Source organism: Oculina patagonica, chromosome 1, assembly GCF_052425735.1.
Source record: "Oculina patagonica isolate OP01 chromosome 1, crgOcupat, whole genome shotgun sequence".
Lineage (NCBI taxonomy): Eukaryota > Metazoa > Cnidaria > Anthozoa > Scleractinia > Oculinidae > Oculina > Oculina patagonica.
The window spans coordinates 12234740-12255122 of record NC_135758.1 but is presented as its reverse complement, the minus strand read 5'-3'; the positions used below and the strand labels follow the sequence as shown (position 1 = coordinate 12255122).

At 38.8% G+C, this 20383-nt stretch overlaps 1 protein-coding gene across 1 annotated transcript; it reads left to right on the top strand.

Moving 5' to 3' along the window:
- Nucleotides 1-6370: 6370 nt before the first annotated feature.
- On the top strand, nt 6371-19339 carry LOC144656755 (uncharacterized). Its single transcript, XM_078516993.1, has 2 exons — nt 6371-6382; nt 14184-19339. The coding sequence occupies exon 2, from the start codon at nt 14193-14195 to the stop codon at nt 17796-17798; it is 3606 nt and encodes a 1201-aa protein (XP_078373119.1). The 5' UTR covers nt 6371-6382; nt 14184-14192; the 3' UTR covers nt 17799-19339.
- Nucleotides 19340-20383: the final 1044 nt, after the last annotated feature.

The window sequence follows — 20383 nt, the reverse complement described above, 5'->3', positions numbered from 1 at the left end:
GTATTGTAAGAATGTTGGATAGAAAGCTAATGGGCGAGCAGTAAAACAATCACTTTGAACTGCAAAACATCGCTTTTGATGGAAAGAAATGTCCAAGTTTGTTTTAGAGTTGTTTTGTAGTGCTGCTCCCAAACACACACCCACCCTTCCAGGGCTCCTTGTCCTTGACCCGAGAATAAGCGACGGCGAAATCCAGGCTAGTATTTTCACTATTGTTTTATTAACCGTGCGAAGCCGGTTCATAATCTGGCTGGCATTTTTTTGTCGTTTTAGTTTTTTTCGTTTTTGTCGGTAAATCGATCCAGACCCACGCGGCCAAGCCGGCTCCTTTGTCACGGTCACGCAAGATTTGATGTTTATCAGGGATCACTCGTTTAACATGAACACTCTGCTCTCATTTAGAGTGAAATGTGCAATGTATAATTTTGTTTCATTCGAGTGTTTTACCAGAAAAGAGGGCTGAATAATCACATAACGAAACCAAAGACCACTTGGATATGTCCAAGCTATTTTTAACTACCACTTCGTCAGACCTCGCTCGCCCGTAGCTATGTGGCTAATCATTCACCTATTTTAACAAGAAGCTCTTAGAGCTTAAAACTGCGCTGGTCACGTGACCACCCTAGGGGAGCCATGTGGGGGGAATAAAAAATGCACCACCCATCCTCTTTACCCACGTCAAACAATGTCGCGACTGACAAACAAAATGTTTAGAAAACACTTTGTGTGACATTTCATGGTTGACTAGTTCCATCCGCAATTAATTATTTTTCTTATTTGCTAATGCTGGCCAAATTTAATACCCACGATCCTTATCCGAGAAACCAAAAAATCGCTTATCTGGATAACGGGATTTTTCGGGCGAAAGTTTACAACAACTGCCCCTGGGTCTGCAAGATCAATTCATAAGTACGTCTGGCTTCACGTTAGGAACGTAAGTATCCGTGAGAATTTCGACAGTATAGGCAAATTCTGGCCGAATTCCCAAGCTGTTTCTAGCACAAAGGGTAATTCCCTAGCATACCGAATGACGTAAGCGGTACAAGTCAGGGTATGTTTGTGAAGGGAATTTTTCTTGATATCTTTAAATCCTTTCAATGACACAGGCAAAAAAAAAGATTACCCTTAAAAGAGAAATACTTCACAATTAATTTGTTTAGTAAAGACCAAAGGATTCGCAAAGATTTAAAAGGTAGCTGGTAACAGCTTTGAAACATTACGTGACTCAAGATCTAGCCGATCGAAAGTGAAACTTGTCATGTCAGCACATTCTTTGACACCAACGTAATGGTATTTCATTACAGATTCTGGCCCGCTGAATTATATTTCTCTTTCAAAAAATGTTGCGACTGACAAACAGATGGTAAGAAAACACCTTGTGTGACATTTCATGGTTGACTTGTTCCATCTGCAATTTATTATTTTTCTTGTATGCTAATGCTAGCCAGATTCCCACGATCCTGATCCGTGAAGCCAGACGATTTATTTTAATCCATCCAGTGTTGTATTGAATTAATGTTTAAACACTGAACAATCGTTCCTAGAATGGAATGTTAAAGCAAAGATTTAAATCAAATTTGAGAAGAACACTTGAGCCGTTTTTAGCAGAGTGAAGAAAGAAAAATACATTTCGCTTTAAAATTGAATATTTCACACTAAACGTGCTAAATGAAGACCAAAGGATTCATAAATTTTACATAAGTAGCTGAATAACAGCTTTAAAACATTGCGTGACTGGCCGATCACAAGCAAGGCCTTGTAAAAGTGAAAGTTGTCATGTCAGCACATTCTTTGACACGAACGTAATGGTATTTAGGCACAGTATCAAGTCAGCTAAAATATATTTTTCTTTCATAGCATGAAAATTTAGTATTTTCGTTGAGTCAAACACTTAAAAATCGAACAATTTACATTAAACATGCTAAGTAAAGACCTTATTTTCGTAAAATTTCCAAAGGTAACTGATTTATAGCTTCGTGACGTTGCGTGACTCGAGGATTGGCCGAGCGGGGGCATCAGTCTACTCACCGACAAAAAACAAGAAGCTCTTAGAGCTTAAAACTGCGCTGGTCACGTGACCACCCTAGGGGAGCCATGTGGGGGGAATAAAAGATGACCCCCCCCCCCCCATCCCCTTTACCCGCGTCACGTCAAAAAATGTCGCGACTGACAAACAAAATGGTAAGAAAACACCTTGTGTGACATTTCATGGTTGACTAGTTCCAACCGCAATTAATTATTTTTCTTATATGCTAATGCTGGCCAAATTTGATTCCCTCAATCCTGATCCGTGAAACTAAAAAATCTTTTACATCAGCATCAAGTGTTGTATCAAATTTCCGTTTAAAGATTGAATAACTCACTCCGAAAATGGAATATTGAAGCAAATAATTAAATCAAATTTGAGAAGAACACTAGAGCTGCTTTTAGCTGAATGGGAATTCCCCGGGGAATTAATTTTACTAGTGAAGTAAGCCTTACATGTTTGTCTCAGTGGTTTTCCTTCAGATTTCAGAAATCTTCTAGATGACACAGCTTCAAAAATACATAACGCTAAAAAGTCGAATATTTCACACTTAACATGCTAGTTTAAGACCAAAGGATTTGTTTGGTTTCCATTTGTAGCAGATTTAAAGCTTTCAAAACATTGCGTGATTCTTGCCTATCGTCATCAAAGCCTTGTGAAAATGAAACTTGCCAACGCCAGCACATTCCAGGACACAAACGTAATGTAAATAAATGTAAATTCTTGCCCGCTAACTCGTATTTTTCTTTCAAAGCATGAAATTTTAGTATTTTCTTTGATTCAAACGCTTCAAAATACTTCACTCTGAATTTTTGAAGTAAAGACCAAAGGATTCGCAAAGATTTGAAAGGTAGCTGATAATAGCTTTGAAAAATTACGTGACGCGAGGTCTAGCCGATCGAAAGTGAAACTTGTCATGTCAGCACATTCTTTTAAACCAACGTAATTGTATTTATTCACAGATTCTGTCCCGCTGAATTATATTTCTCTTTGAAAGCGTGGAAATTTATCATTTTCCATTAGTCAAACGCTTCAAAATCGAATAATTCACACTTAACAGTCTTTGTAAAGACAAAAAAGGAGAAAAAGATCAGAGGATACGCAAAGTTGTCAAAGTGAGAGTTGTCATGTCAGCTAGCACATTCTTTGACAACAACGTAATGGTATTGGGAATTTCCCTAGCCTACCGAATGACGTAAGCGTTACAAGTCAGGGCATGTTTGTGAAGGGAATTTTTCTTCATATCTCTAAAATCCTTTCAATGGTACAGCAAAAAAATAGATTACACCTAAGAGAGAAATACTTCACAATATATTTGTTAAGTTAAGACCAAAGGATTCCCTTTAAATTACGTGACTCGATGTCTAGCCGATCGAAAGTAAAACTTGTCATGTCAGCACATTCTTTAACACCAACGTAATGGTATTTATTCACAGATTCTGGCCCGCTGAAATATATTTTTCTTTCGAGGCATGAAAATTTAGAATTTTGTTTGAATAAAACGCTTCAAAATCGGACATCTCACGCTAAACATGCTTATTAAGACCAAAGCATTTAAAAAAATTTCCCATTAGTAAGTGTTTTCTAGCTTTTAAACCTTGCGTGACCCCAGCCTGGCCGAGCGGGGGGCCGGGGGCATCAGTCTGGTCACTGAGAAAAAAACAAGAGCTCTTAGAGCTTACAACTGCGCTTGTCTCTTGTGCACTCTAGGGGAGCCATATGGGGAGGGGAACAAAAAAATGCACCCCCCTCCCCCCGTATCCCCTTTACCTGCGTCAAACAATGTTGCGACCGACAAACAAGATGGTAAGAAAACACCTTGCGTGACATTTCATGGTTGACTAGTTCCATCCGAAATTAAATATTTTTCTTATATGCTAATGGTGGCCAAATTTTATTCCCACGATCCTGATCCGTGAAACAAAAAAAAATAAGCTAAATCAGCATTCAACGCCGGCACATTCCAGGACACAAACGTAATGTAAATAAATGTAAATTCTTGCCCGCTAAAGCGTATTTTTTTAAAGCGTGAAATTATAGTATTTTCTTCGATTCAAACGCTTCAAAATACTTCACACTGAATTTTTTAAGTAAAGACCAAAGGATTCGCAAAGATTTCAAAGGTGGCTGGATAGCTTTGAAAAATTACGTGACTCGAGGTCTAGCCGATCGAAAGTGAAACTTGTCATGTCAGCACATTCTTTTACACCAACGTAATTGTATTTATTCACAGATTCTGTCCCGCTGAATTATATTTCTCTTTGAAAGCGTGGAAATTTATCATTTTCCATGAGTCAAACGCTTCAAAATCGAATAATTCACACTTAACAGTCTTTGTAAAGACAAAAAAAGAGAAAAAGATCAGACGATACGCAAAGTTGTCAAAGTGAGAGTTGTCATGTCAGCTAGCACATTCTTTGACAACAACGTAATGGCATTGGGAATTTCCCTAGCCTACCGAATGACGTAAGCGTTACAAGTCAGGGCATGTTTGTGAAGGGAATTTTTCTTTATATCTCTAAAATCCTTTCAATGGCACAGCCAAAAAAAAGATTACGCTTAAGAGAGAAATACTTCACAATATATTTGTTAAGTAAAGACCAAAGGATTCCCTTTACATTACGTGACTCGATGTCGAGCCGATCGAAAGTGAAACTTGTCATGTCAGCACATTCTTTAACACCAACGTAATGGTATTTATTCACAGATTCTGGCCCGCTGAAATATATTTTTCTTTCGAGGCATGAAAATTTAGAATTTTGTTTGAATAAAACGCTTTAAAATCGGACATCTCACGCTAAACATGCTTATTAAGACCAAAGCATTTGAAAATTTCCCATTAGTAAGTGTTTTCAAGCTTTTAAACATTGCGTGACCCGAGCCGCCTGGCCGAGCGGGGGCATCAGTCTGGTCACTGAGAAAAAAAAAAAAAAAAAAAAAGGGCGTGCAGAGCAAGAACTGCGCAGCGCAGTTAAAAAAAAAAAAAAAAGGACGTGCAGAGCAAGAACTGCGCAGCGCAGTTAAAAACCCTGTGCAGAGCAAGAACTGCGCAGCGCAGTTAAAAATATTTACGAATACTCTGCGCTCTGTTTGTGTGAAATATTTATTTTTGTGTTATTCAGGCGTTTGGCTCAGAGCGAGTCGTAAAATTTACCTGGAAGGTGTTCAATATTGCAAAACAAGGACTTGTTTTCTGGATATTCCAATGTTTGTTTTGAGTTTATTTTGGGAATCGAAACGTAAATTGCAAGCTCAGCAAGAATGTGTCAAGGCACGGTACACGTCATCGCGCCAGAGGAATTACCTGCACAGTCAGGTATGCTCTATGACACGGTGACACGGTGATGAAATTCATGTCACGCACACTCCGTGACTCACGCAATCACGACATGTGTGTTTCTGGAGTGACTGCTTTTCTAAAGATGTTTTACTGAGCGGCGCCGTACCTTTCTAGCCAAAGAACTGAAAGAGGTGGTCAAACATTAAGCGCACGGTTCTAAACTGCTTTCAGTTTCTTGTTCAAAATAGTGAATGCGGCAACAAAGTCCTCAAAAAAAAACGAAAAGGGTAACTATAAATTGCCTCGATATTTGCATACATGACGTAATTATTATGAAGATCTGTTTTCTCGGAATTTCGGGAACCCCCAGAATGATTTAGTTTCACTTTCCAAAGCGAACTTCGCCGTGGTAAGTACAACTAAGCTAATGTATTGTATTGAGAATGCCTTATTTTAACTAGATAAAAATATATCGTTCTATTTATTGAGACCAGAACATCCATGATAGACCATGATACTAAACCGACTATGCAAAGCGTTGAACAATCGTAATTTCTACTAAAATTCGATCATTTGCTTCAAGAGTCAAAGCTGTTTTGTTCTGTTATCTCGATCATGTCTGTTATATGTAGAGTACAAACACAATAATAAACTGATCAAACAGTGCAAAAATATTTTATGAAGAGAACAAAAATAGCAAATTCACGGTCTTCATGTGAGAAATACGTAGGATCGATCAGTTTTTTTCTTGATGACCTTATTTGTATAATCGACAGGAAAGGAGGTCAAAGAGGAAGTCAAGAAGAATTCAAATTATAACAAGTCACTGACAAAAAATCAAAATGATAATTCTGGCTTTTAACAGCAAATGTAAGATATGACATAGAATATAAACCTTTGTCTGTTTTATATAAATCTACAAAAATTGAAATTACGTTATATTTCGAGCTTTCATGATCAATTTCAATTTGTATTTGCCTTTGTCTTGCGCCTGTCTTGCAGGGAAAGTCCCTCGGTGTTATTTCACTTTTGATTTCACTTCTACCAGAGGATATAAGGAAGCGGAACACGCGCCGGTAAGTTTATATCTTACTTCAACTCGTGTTCGTGACTGAGAGCTCGTGTAGCCGAATTTCCACAGCGAGTGATTTGCATGAGTCGCGTGACAGATTTTCGTTGTTATGTGCACGCTACTATACTGACTAGCGAGTCACGCAAGAAGGTCACGCGAATACGCACTGATCTTGGCGTAATTCTGTTAGCACGAGTGTTGTGTACAAATTTATTAAAAGCAGGTTAAGATAATCGCTGTTATTTTCGTTTCATCCGCTGTCGAAGAACAGAATTTAAACAAGAGATATCAGTCACACATCAGACAGGTAAAAATACGAATGTCAAGCTGTGCTCTCTAGGACAAGGATACTCATTGCATTTGAAGGGAATGTTTTCAAGGTCTTTCAAACTATTCCAGCAGCGAATAAACACAAGATAGTTGTTTCTGAGGAAATTAGTTTTTGCTACTCCCCAATTCACTAAACGCCCAAACAAGCTAAAAGAACCATGACTACCGGTTGCATTGTCACGCAACACATAGCGACACTCCTTGATATGGCATACATTTAACAATTATCCTGCGAAATGGCACGGAATATCGCCTGACACTTAGCCGACGAGGCCGTAGGCCGAGTTGGCTAAAATCAGACGATATTCCGCGAGATTGAGCAGGATAATTGTTTTATTATTCAACAAATTGTCATTGAAACACATTTTGCAGATAGAAAAACTTTAATTATGCAGCGCTTTACAAGACTTCGGACGAATCTTCGCAACCTACGTATATCGCAGGATATCTGTTATGTGCGGATGACATAATTGTTTTATTATTCAACAAATTGTCATTGAAACACATTTTGCAGATAGAAAAACTTTAATTATGCAGCGCTTTACAAGACTTCGGACGAATCTTCGCAACCTACGTATATCGCAGGATATCTGTTATGTACGGATGACAGATATCGTTTACATTTTGACCATATATGGGCAGCGCGCGCATCTGTTGAATAATAAGACGTAATATGATGACTTCTCTGGTTTCACGGAATTTCGGTAAGTTCGTAGTTTCACACGATTCATAGCGAATTTTGCCGCTGAGTGTACAACTATTTAAATTGTATGGCTCTGTCTTAACCAGGGAAGGATAAATAGTAGCCCGACAGTAACAAAACCACAAAGCGAATATCAATCGTAAACTCGATACGATCGTTTAGTTTGTTTGTGAGCTCATGACCGGGCCGTCATGGGTTTCTGCCGTCATTCAATACAGAGGAAACACGGAGGAATAATCAGAAATAATAAACCGATTAAATACTAGTAGAACAAAAATTGAAATTCACAATCTTTCGTGTTTTGAAATTTTAATGAAGAATTACTACAGACCGAGCAAGTTTAGTTCTTCAGAGAAGAAGAAGTCAAAGTGAATTCGATTACCATCAAAAGAACATCCGGTTTGACTGTAACAAGTCACCACTGACAAAAATAACATAATCTTGAAACACAATCATTTATTTACCGCAGAGTAGAGAACATATGACAAAGAGTGTAGCACACTTCAAAATTTGGTTGTATTTCAATTTTGTCTTTGTCTGGTGCTTGTCTTGCAGGGAAAATCCCTCAGTGTTATTTCAGTTTAAAACTTTTGGTTTCACTTTTACTAGAAGATAAGGAAACGGAACACGATAAGTTTATATCTTACTTCAAACCGTAAGACATTCATGACTGATTGTTCTGTATGTAAAGCCCATGTCATGGAACGCAGAGCATTTTTCCAACGGGGGGGGGGGGGGGGGGCTGACTAGTGACTTGAAGTGGGGGGGGGCTTAAGGGACTCTTCTCTTATTAATTCTTTATTTTATCTGTAAAATTTTAGCCCCCCCAGCCCCCGCCCCCCCCCGGCTCTGCCATCCCTGCATGTTAAATATTTGAAATTTTCACAGAGAGATATTTGTATGACTCGCATGGTTGATTATATGAACGCCAACAGAAAGTCACGTGGGGAAGTCTGACGCACGTAGAGGAATAAACATACACTAGACTGTTCACAGTCCCCTATTTTTCCATAAGTCGTAGAGGTCGATCGTTGAGTTTGACGTGCAGCCATCTTGGTCCTTAAACTTGAGCAAAAATTGGGAAGAGTACAAAGTACCTGTGCGTAGGTATAAACACCCCACATCCCTACCCACAGGGTTTTTGTACTCTTTCCAGTTTTTGCTCACATTCAGGAACCAAGATAGCAGCCTGTCAAACTCAACAAAATAATATATCCATGCCAACTCTCACGTCTTGGGCGTGAGTCTCACGCCAGCAAATGGAAAACTTCGATCTCACACTTACGAAGCAATTTCTGACGCCTGCAGGTCGAAAATGTGAGTTTTTACAACCAAAACGGACACACTTTCCAACAAATGTAAACTCAAACCAATGTGAGAGTTTTGACGAGAAAAGCATTTGGAACGGGGTAGTGTTTAGGATGTTTAACAAAACACGTCCACACACTAGGATCGGGATATGTTCGGGACATCTTCAGAATACCTCGGACGTCTTCGGGAGGCTTCAGACATTGTCGTATCGTCTTTGGAAATCCTGGCACTCTCAGGATAAAAAATCTCACGCGTTGACCAAGAAAAAGTTGGCAGGTATAAAAAAATAGGGGACTGTGAACAGACAAAGGTTTAAAAACAAAGGTTTAAAAACCAAACAAAGGACAGACAAAGGTTTAAAAACCAAACAATTAAAGGACAGACAAAGGATTAAAAGCTTTTGTTTTGACAGAGATCACATGACTATTTCACATCAGCATTTTCTAGAAGCTCTGTTTTCGCCGTCCACACTAGTGCATTTTCAAATTTCTCCACTTTAGAGAGCGTTTTCGAAAAGCTTCGCTTTCAGTGATCGAAAACGTCTATTCAGTGTATCCAGAGAAAAAAGATGCATTTTCAAATTTACCCCGGCTAGCGTGGTCAGGCCCTAGTTTGACTGCTGTTTGATGCACAAGTCTCAAACAAGCTCTTAAGCTTCCCTGCGGAGACAACGCGCACTGAATATATCACATAAACATGCTTTGTCTGTTCAGTAATAATAATAATAATAATAATAATAATAATAATAATAATAATAATAATAATAATAATAATAATAATAATAATAATAATAATAATAATAATAATAATAATATTGATGTAGACATGTCAACAGATTGTATACCTAGCTGGGGTATCCATAACTTGTGCGCTCAATTTCCATGAAGTATTCCGGCAGGGGGGAGGGGGCTGGGGGTACTCCCTTAATGACCTATACGGGGAGACTCTGCCCGAAAGGGGTACCTTTTTCAGGCTTCAGGTCTATTAAAGGGTACAGATTTCACAAGACTAGGTACATTAATTGGTAGGGAAATCCTTTATTTAGGTATTTATAGGGGCCTTTAATTAAAATATTTTGAACAGACGCAATTTATGGCTGTATTATTTTAATTTATTAAGAGCTTCATGAAAATGGGCCTAATGGTTAGCGCTCGACTCCGAGCCAAACAGCCGGGGTTTGAGGCCTGGCCGGGGCGCTGCGTTGTGTTCTTGGGCAAGACACTTAACTCTTACAGTGCCTCTCTGCACCCAGGTGTATAAATGGGTACCGGCAAATTTACTGATGGGGGGTAACCCTGCGATGGACTAGCATCCCATCCAGGGGGGAGTAGCAATACTCCTAGTCTCCTAATGCTATGGAAACCGGGATAAGCTCCAGCTATATAGGACCAATTGGCTCGGACACAGACTTTACCTTTACTTTTTTTATTTTAATTCACTAAGCCCTTCATGAAACTGACAAGAAATCGTCCTGTTCTAAGTCTATCCCATATCTTTTAGGTATATGAAAGGGGTACCTTTTTTCATTAAAAAGATATACGAAAGGGGTACAATTTCTGTTAAAATAGTATATAAAAGGGTAAGGGGTTAGAGCTTGGGGCGGAGCCTCCCTGTATAAAACTTTTTTGAGTACCCCCCCCCCCCCATACGTACGCCATGTTTTAATTTTTTATCTGCTTGTAATTTATATCGAGTTTTTGTATTTTTACTATATTTTAAGTGCATGCTAAATACTGTTATTATTATTTTAATTATTGTTATTATTATTATTATCATTATTATTAACATTTGTTACATGATTTAACTTTTAGATTGTAAGCAAGTAGACTTGTTACCTGAGAATAAACACGTTAATTAATCCCGGGGGGTAAGTACTCAAAAACGTTTTGTACGGGAAGGCTCTGCCCCGAGGTCCAACCCCTTACCCTTTTATATACCATTTTGACAGAAAAGGCACCCCTTTCGTATACCTTTACTGAAAAAAGGTACCCCTTTCATATACCAAAAAGACATGACATATGGCTAAAGCAGGAATTCTTGATGTCATTTTTATGAAGCGTTTAATAAGTTTAAATGATACAGCCGTAAGGTGCATCTGTTTAAAATATTTTAATTGAAGGCCCTTTTAAATACCTAAATAACCGATATCCCTACCCTTTTGTATACCTAAACTTGTTAAATCCCTACCCTTTTATTAGCCTGAATTTCAGCAGGGGCACCCAACGGAATATTTCGTTAAAATATCTGTTCGGAAGACGATTTGAGATCTAGAATTTTCGGAATATTCATTGTAATTTTTTTTGCTTGCCTGCCTTTGATAGGATTTTCGAATATCTAAAAAATGGTATAATTGTTCATTTTTAACGGATTTTTACTCTAAAAAGGTCACCTAGAATTTTCGGGAGCCCTTCTCTGGCTGGAATTTTTTCAAAAAGGTAAGTTTTGATCCCTATAACTTTCGGATCACTGGACTTTCAGCTAGGAAATCCGAACAGATAAAAAATTTTTAGGGGATAAAAATATGCCTATATCTATATCTTAAATACTAAAATACGTTCAACGGTGCTATCTTTAAGGTGGCTCGATACAGTTTTTTATAGGCCATACCTACAATTTGCAATTGGCCTTTGAACGATCTTCCCTGACTCGGATCGATATGAAAATTATACCATATATTGGTTTTAGATTGAAGTTTACTTTAATATATATTTTAAGGTAATCGATATTTCCATGGCAACGATAAACAGAAAACCGCCAAATCAGTAAAACCTGATTTTTGCGTGAATCAGATTTGCCGCTTAAAAACTAATACCAGCATCTTAAACTATGATGTACTGCAAATAAAATATTCAAGAATTAAAAGATTCTGTATGTTTGATTTCGAATAAATCGCAAAAATGTTTCAAATCGTAGTTTTTGCATAGCGATAATAAATGAGCCGAGACACAAACACTGCGTAGACGAAGTAATCTCAAAAAACGGCAAAATGTGTATTAAACTTATCTTTCGACGTCGTGAAAGTTTTGTTGAGTTTTCACAGCGCAATGCCGAGAATTTGTTTTTTTCTTGCGACCACTCGTATTGTTATTTTTAAGTAATTTTATAGTTTTAAGCGTTTTTTGAAAAATCTATAAAACGGCTCGATAGATTTTCTTTAGACTTTCAGCACGCGTACTTCATTATGTAAACTATTTTATCGCAAAGTTTTATTATCATTGATTCACTGGAACGTTTTCAAATTAAACGATAAAGGAGGCCTTCGAATCGACGAAAATCTTGCGTTACAATTCACGGTTTATAAAATCATGCTAAAATATTCAAATTAATGTGCACTACATTCTGTGCTTTGTTACCCGTGGTGGAGCTTTTTGTATTTCTCACAAAGGAATGTAGTGGACATTAATTTGAATATTTTAACACGATTTTATAAACCGTGAATTGTAACGCAAGTTTTTCGTCCATTCGAAGGCCTCCTTTATCGTTTAATTTGAAAACGTTCCAGTGAATCAATGATAATAAAACTTTGCGACTAAATAGTTTACATAATCAAGTACGCGTGCTGAAAGTCTAAAGAAAATCTATCGAGCCGTTTTATAGATTTTTCAAAAAACGCTTAAAACCGAAAATTACTTAAAAATAACAATACGAGTGGTCGCAAGAAAAAAACAAATTCTAGGCATTGCGCTGTGGAAACTCAACAAAACTTTCACGACGTCGAAAGATAAGTTTAATACACATTTTGGCGTTTTTTGAGATTACTTCGTGTAGGTAGTGTTTGTTTCTCGGCTCATTTATTATCGCTGTGCAAAAACTACGATTTGAAACATTTTTGTGATTTATTCGAAATCAAACATACAGAATCTTTTAATTCTTGAATATTTTATTTGCAGTACATCATAGTTTAAGATGCTGATATCAGTTTTTTAGCGATAAGTCTGATTCACGCAAAAATCAGGATTTACTCATTTGGCGACTTTCTGTTTACCGTTGCCATGGAAATATCGATTACCTTAAAAAGTATATTAAATCAAATTTCAATCTAAAACCAATATATGGTGTAATTTTCATATCGATCCGAGTCAGGTAAGATCGTTTAAAGGCCAATTGCAAATTGTAGGTATGGCCCAGAAAAAACTATATCGAGCCACCTTAAGTAGTTTTGAAATATATTCTCGATGGGTGCCCCTGTTTCAGACATCCCTCTCTGGTCGCCTACGTCTGAACAAATCTGGCCCTAATGCCGTCCGGTGACGTCACTACACTTTGGTTTCTTCATGCGGAAAAGTTTCTGTCGAGGTCATGAATTTGTGAAAGAAAAATCGCTTCAATAAAGGATTACAGGGTATAAAATTGTTTTAATAGTAAACTGTTGAAAACTTGAGACAAATGGACGAAATTTTAATCGACTGCAGGCTATATTCTTTTACGGAACCGATTTAATCTGAACTGATTTGCTTTATCTAGCGATCAAAATATAATATGTTACGCAGCGGACTAATACAACACACTCGTGAGTATTTAAATGAATCAATTTAGACGGTTACAGAGGCATCAAGAAACGGAATTCAAATTGGTCACTGAGTTCAGAAACCACTGGCTCATCGAGGCTGCAGGACATAAGCGTCGAGCGGCTTTGTTGACAAAATAAGAATACGTATAAATTGAGCAAAACACTGCATGTCGAAGCGACGAATGCCGCCAACTTAAAACCTAGTTTCCATTACTATTCTTCATCCGTAGCCTAGGTAAACTAATAAAGTAATAAACTCAAGGTAAATGACTAATAAATTCATTTCTGGAAAGGTGAACGCTTTCGAACTCTTTGCAAACGTTTTCAAATTACAATCCTCGCTCGTTAAAATTCAGTTATAATTTCACAATTATGCAAATAATTTTTAAATCAACCAATCAAAATCACTACCCGATTTTCGGGTAGTGACGTCACCGGACGGCATTAGGGCCAGATTTGTTCAGACGTCCTTTCTCGGGAGTAGGCGACCAAAGAGGGAGGTCTGAAATTCAGGCTACCCTTTTATATACCTGAAGCATGAAAAAGGTACCACTTTCGGGCGGAGCCTCCCCGTATAGGCCATTATAGGGAGCACCCCCCCCCCCCCCCCTGGGTAATTAATTCTGTTTGACAACCTAAAATCCAATATCCAACAGTCTAACAACGTGTCCGGAGCCCATTACCCCGATCCTACGTGTCCTGAACGTGTCTATTTGACACCATTAGCCCCTCCGCCCCCTCCCCCCCCCCCCAAAAAAAAAAAAAAAAAAAAAAAAAACCTCCTGCAAGCATTGCGATTCCTTGTTAATGGTTTGCCTTCTTGTTCAAATAAATCATCCTGAATGAAATACACACAGAAAAAAAAACAATGGGACTAGAAATGACTAGTTTTTTCTTGATGGAAAACATAACTAGTCTTATGTAACAATACAATTTGATTTTTATTTCTAGAGGGACGTCATGAATAACACGGATGACATTTTGCAAGCTTTTCAAGTCATCTTTATAAGCTTGGCTATTGCCAAGTTCCTTCTCAACACTGGTCGTGCCTTAAAAGCCATCACGTTGTACAAAGAATGTTTGATTTTTCTACATAATAAATTACCCGGGAAAGAAGAACATTTATTCAAACTAGCCATGGAAGAGAAAATTACCATGACACTAGCACACATCTACGAACGGCAGTCAGAATATGCAAAGGCAAGAGAACTGTATGAGAGAGCCATCGATATCACGAAAGAAACAAGAAATAAAAAGGGAGAGGCATTTGCTTATGGACAGTTTGGAACTATGTCTATTTATCTTGGCGAATATGTTAAAGCTAGGGAATATCTTGAGAAAGGACTTGCGATCAGAATTGAAATTGGTGACAGAAGAGGAGAAGCAACAGGTTACGGAAACTTAGGAAGTGTGTTTCAATCTCTTGGTAAATCTGACAAAGCTAGAGAGTACTATGAGAAAGCACTTGCGATCAGAATTGAAACTGGTGACAGAGCAGGAGAAGCATCAGATTACGGAAACTTAGGAAGTGTGTTTTATTCCCTTGGTAAATATGACAAAGCTAGTGAGTACCATGAGAAAGCACTTGCCATCAGAATTGAAATTGGCGACAGAGTAGCAGAGGCAGCAGATTACGGAAACTTAGGAACTGTGTTTGAATCCCTTGGTGAATATGTTAAAGCTAAAGAATATCACGAAAAAGCGCTTGCAATCAAGTTCGAAATTGGCGACAAAAGGGGAATTGCAACAGATTTCGGAAACCTGGGAATCGTGTTTCTTTCTCTTGGTAAATATGACACGGCTAGAGAACATGTTGAGAAAGCACTTGCGATCAACGTTGCAATTGGTGACAGAAGAGGAGAAGCAACAGGCTACGGAAACTTAGGAAGTGTGTTTTATTCCCTTGGTAAATATGACAAAGCTAGAGAGTACTATGAGAAAGCACTTGAGATCAGAATTGAAATTGGTCACAGAAGAGGAGAAGCAACAGATTACGGAAACTTAGGAAGTGTGTTTGAATCCCTTGGTGAATATGTTAAAGCTAAAGAGTTTTTCGAGAAAGCACTTGCGATCAGAATTGAAATTGGTGACAGAGCAGCAGAAGCAACAGAATATGGAAACTTAGGAAATGTGTTTGAATCCCTTGGTGAATATGTTAAAGCTAAAGAAAATCACGAAAAAGCGCTTGCGATCAGGTTCGAAATTGGCGACAAAAGAGGAATTGCAAAAGATTACGGAAACCTGGGAATCGTGTTTCATTCTCTTGGTAAATATGTCACGGCTAGGGAATATCTTGAGAAAGCACTTGCGATCAGAATTGAAATTGGTGACAGAGCAGGAGAAGCATCAGATTACGGAAACTTAGGAAGTGTGTTTTATTCCCTTGGTGAATATGGCAAAGCTAGAGAATACTATGAGAAAGCACTTGCCATCAGAATTGAACTTGGAGACAAAAAAGGAGTAGCAACAGATTACGGAAACTTAGGAACTGTGTTGCAATTCCTTGGTGAATATGACAAAGCTAAAAAATATCATGAAAAAGCACTTGCGATCAGAATTGAAATTGGCGACAGGGCAGGAGAATCACACTCTTACGGTAACTTAGGAAGTGTGTTTCAATCTCTTGGTGAATATGCCAAAGCTAGAGAATATTTTCAGAAAGCACTTGCCATCAGAATTGAAATTGGTGACAGAAACGGAGTAGCAACAAATTACAGGAAATTAGGAGCTGTGTTGCAATCCCTTGATGAATATGACAAAGCTGTGAAAAATCTTAATAAGGCACTTGCGATCACAATTGAAATTGGTGACAGAGCAGGAGAAGCAAGCTGTTACGGAAACTTAGGAACTGTGTTTCAATCTCTTGGAGAACATGACAAAGCGAGAGGATATCACGAGAAGGCACTCGCGATCAGGATTAAAATTGGCGACAGGAAAGGAGAAGCAGCAGATTACGGAAACTTAGGAACAGTGTCGCAATCCCTTGGTGAACTTGCCGAGGCTGAAATTTTTCTGGAGAAAGCACTCTCAATAAGTAAAGATATTGGAGACATTAAATCAGAGATTCAATTGCTTTGTAACCTTACAATGGTGAAGCTCTCCCAAGAAAAGATGGAGGAAGCGTTTTTCTGTCTGCATGTTTGTGTTAACAGAAGCGAAGATCTGCGTGGTCTTTTGAAAGACAACGATCAATTTAAAATATCGCTTTTGGACGTCCACGACTTTCCCTACCGAAGTCTCAGTGCATTCTTTTGTCTTAATTTTTATGGCAATCTCAGTACTTCAGGCCTTTATGTCCTAGAGCTTTCACGGGCTAGAGCGCTAGCAGACTTGTTGGCGACTCAGTACTCCATTGAAAATCCAATCTCAGCTAATCCGCAATCGTGGATTGGTATTGAGAATATAATGAAGAAAGAAAGCAACCGCGTTTGTCTGTACATTTCTTATTTTCAAGAACATGCATTTTTGTGGGTTCTTAAAACAAGCGGAGTCATTCATTTTCGACAAATAAATGTGAATGAAAATGTTGTCGGTGCCGGATCAGTTGGTTATTTGGATGACTATTTCGCTAAAAACTTCCGCAGCTTTAATGTTTTACCCGAGAAAGATTGCGAAGATCGATCTTTAAATAATTTTGAGTCAAAAGTAAGCCTCGAAACTTTGCGACTTGTAGAGGACGACGATGAAGAAATTCAAAATCCCGAATCGAGCCTTTCTTTGTGCTACAGAATGTTCATCGCTCCTGTGGCTGACTTACTTGAAGAGCCTGAAATCATCATTGTTGCTGATCGGTCCTTGAACCAAGTTCCATTTGCAGCATTGACTGATGAAAGCGGGAAGTATTTATCAGAGAATTTCAGGATCCGCATCGTTCCTTCATTGACGACTCTCAAGCTCATTCAGGACAGTCCAGCAGACTATCACAGTCAGACTGGTGCACTGATAGTGGGTGATCCTGTGGTTGGCTGGGTGCTTTACAAGGGATGCGTCGAAAATTTAAAACCACTGCCTTTTGCAAGAAAGGAAGCAAAGATGATTGGAGAACTGCTGGGCGTACAGTCTTTGTTAGGACAATGCGCAACAAAGCAGGCGGTACTTGAAAGGTTACATTCAGTGAGTCTGATACATTTTGCTGCACATGGAAATGCTGAAAGAGGAGAAATTGCCCTTTCACCTGTTCGCCTCACTAATAGGATTCCACAAGAACAAGAGTACTTATTGACAATGTCTGACATTTCGCAAGTTCGACTGCAAGCTAAACTGGTGGTACTTAGCTGTTGTCATAGTGGACGTGGACAGATTAGAGCCGAGGGAGTTGTTGGAATCGCTCGAGCGTTCTTAGGGTCTGGTGCACGCTCAGTACTAGTGGCACTGTGGGCCCTGGAGGACAGTGCGACAGAACAGTTGATGCGTCGCTTCTATGAGCACCTTTTTCGTGGGGAAAGTGCCAGTGAGTCTCTTCATGAGACCATCAAGTGGATGAGAGGTAACGGCTTTACCAAGGTTTCCGAGTGGGCACCGTTCCTGCTGATTGGAGATAACGTGACATTTGAGTTTGGAAAATAGAAGCAATTTTCCTTGACTAACTAAACATGGGTTGTAAAGATGGATCTAATGAAGTGTAACTTCGAGATAAAAATTGATTTATGTTTCAAAGGTTGATAGTTGGACTTCATTCAGGGTCGTTGCCCCTGCCTCAGGGCTTGGGGCCTGGCTCCTCGTGTGTTCAAAATAGGAGATCAAAACTACAGTGAACATTGTTTTTAATAAGAAACACATACTGATAACTTTACAACTGATTTTTCGCTGAAACTAAAAAAGGTAAATATATCTGGACAATGTAGTCCTTCGCTATAGATACTTTTTAGGTGTCTTGCTAAATTTTGATTGCCGAGGACGGTTAAATATAAAGGACGAGTCAATATACAACGATCGTACACACTAAATATTCTTAAAAGTACTCTTAGCGTAACCCAGTGGTCGACTTATTTGCAAACTCGCAATCTATAAAATATTTGAGGGTTTCCATGGGTTGGTGGCTTTCACGGCTAACGGTTAGTTTATTTTCATTACGGTTAACAGAAGTATAACTTAGTTTCCATTGTTTCTAAAAGTTAAAAAATAATTTCCATTCTTGAAAAACATATTTTAGGTCTTGGGACAATTCTGGGATGATGAAGTGATCTAGTTTCATTTATTTACATATATAATTACTGACCGATTTTTTACGGTTAACATATTTTACAGCTAACGGTTCAAACTTCCAAGTGTTACGCCTAACAGCTAATTTTTTGGCCGTTTTACGGCTAACGGTTAACCCCATTGAGACCATCTTATTTGTTACGTAATTGGAGCGCAATCACATTGGTGTCCAATAGCTGACTCGTCCCCAGTCGTCTCTTAATCTTAAATTTCAATATATACGCGAAGATGATGGGAAGGAGGAAAGGCGAGAGACGACTGGCAGTCCTGTTTCCAAGATGGCTTCTTTTCTTCCTTCTCATGATTCCCTGCGTGTTCAGCTTCCTAGACTCATGCTCAAGACAGACTCAAAAGACGACTGGGGACGAGTCAGGTCGTCAGGTCTCGTCAGGTCCAATAGACCTTATTCTCGATAGCCGCTATGTTTGTTTAATTTTCGCTTTATAATGTAAATTAGGCCTGTTATTTCTATTAAAATCGCAAATTTCAGTCGCTTTTTACTATGTCTCACTCTGATAATTTTTTCTCATAACATGCTTTGGTTTTAGTATTGCGGTAAAAATTTTCTAAATATTCTGCGATTTTGGCGTTTTCGATAAAACGAACTGACGGCTTGCGTAGTTAACAAGTCAAGCAATCGAGGAGGTTTTTTCAAACTATTTGAAAACTCCCTGATAATGAAATCATTACTCCATGACTTGGCTTTCAAACGCGATTTTGGTGCAAATTGTTTATTATTTTGACAAGCCGATTTTCCGAGAAATGGCATTATTTCAATGTTTGCCCCCTAGCGGACAACGTGGCTAATTTGCATTATAATATGAAAACCATCTTGGATGCTGTATGTTGTAGTAAAGCTAGGAAAACTCGCACGAACCACGTGAAATAAAATGCATCGAGTAAAAAAAGGCATGTGAGTGCTTCACCGACCAGAGCTGAACGAGACCTTTAACGGTAGTTGTAGTAAAGCTAGGACAACTCGCACAAACTACGTGCAATTAAATGCATTGAGTTCAGGGCAGGCTGGAAAATTATATTCAGAAGTATTTATTTAGCAGTGCCAAGAGACTCTTGGTAGTGCTAATCATTTTATTCTTCTGATATGTGACTTTTCTGGGTTGCACGGACCATTTCAAGTAGGCAGAATGACTAGAACAAAGAAAACATCAACTATACCTCTCTTAAGGTCTCCGCACACGTGGGGACAAGACGCAGGGATATGTCGCAGCAACATGTAGCAGCGACTGAATCACCTGTTGTTCACACCGAGGGACGTGTAGTGAGGACATGTAGCAGCAACAAAATCAAAATGTGTACACACACAAGTAACTGTAGCGGGGACATGCCCCAGGGACATGTCGCAGCGACACATCCCCTCGTGTGTACTGATAATTTTTGGCACGTGCAACACAAATTCATGCAACGAAGTTCAACGAGTTGAATTCCGTGCAACATGTCGCAGGGACAAAACAGCCTCAAAGTTCGTGTTGCGCGTGCCAAAAATAATCAACACACACGAGGGAACGTGTTGCTGCGACATGACCCTGGAACACGTCCTGCTACATTTTCTTGCGTGTCTCCGCCCCCCGTCCCCTCAGTGTGAATAACACATGATTTTGTCGCTGCTTCATTCCATGCGACGTGTCCCTGCAACATGTTCCCACGTGTGCGGAGACCTATGCTGTACGATATTTCTAGACTTCGAGCAGCCCCCTATTTTGCAGAGTCGGTTGAGCGTGAAGCGAAAAAATAAATGACCGCGCAAAAATGCATTTCGCTTGTCGCCTCGCCTCGCCCTGCCTCGTCTGCATGTGCGAAAAAATAGGGACTGCTCTTAGTTTACGATATTTCTTGATTATAGCACCAGGTTCTCACAATTATCATTAATAGAAACATAATTAATTAGTAAGAGAATTTAGATTTGGAGTACAGTAAAAACATGCGAGTAA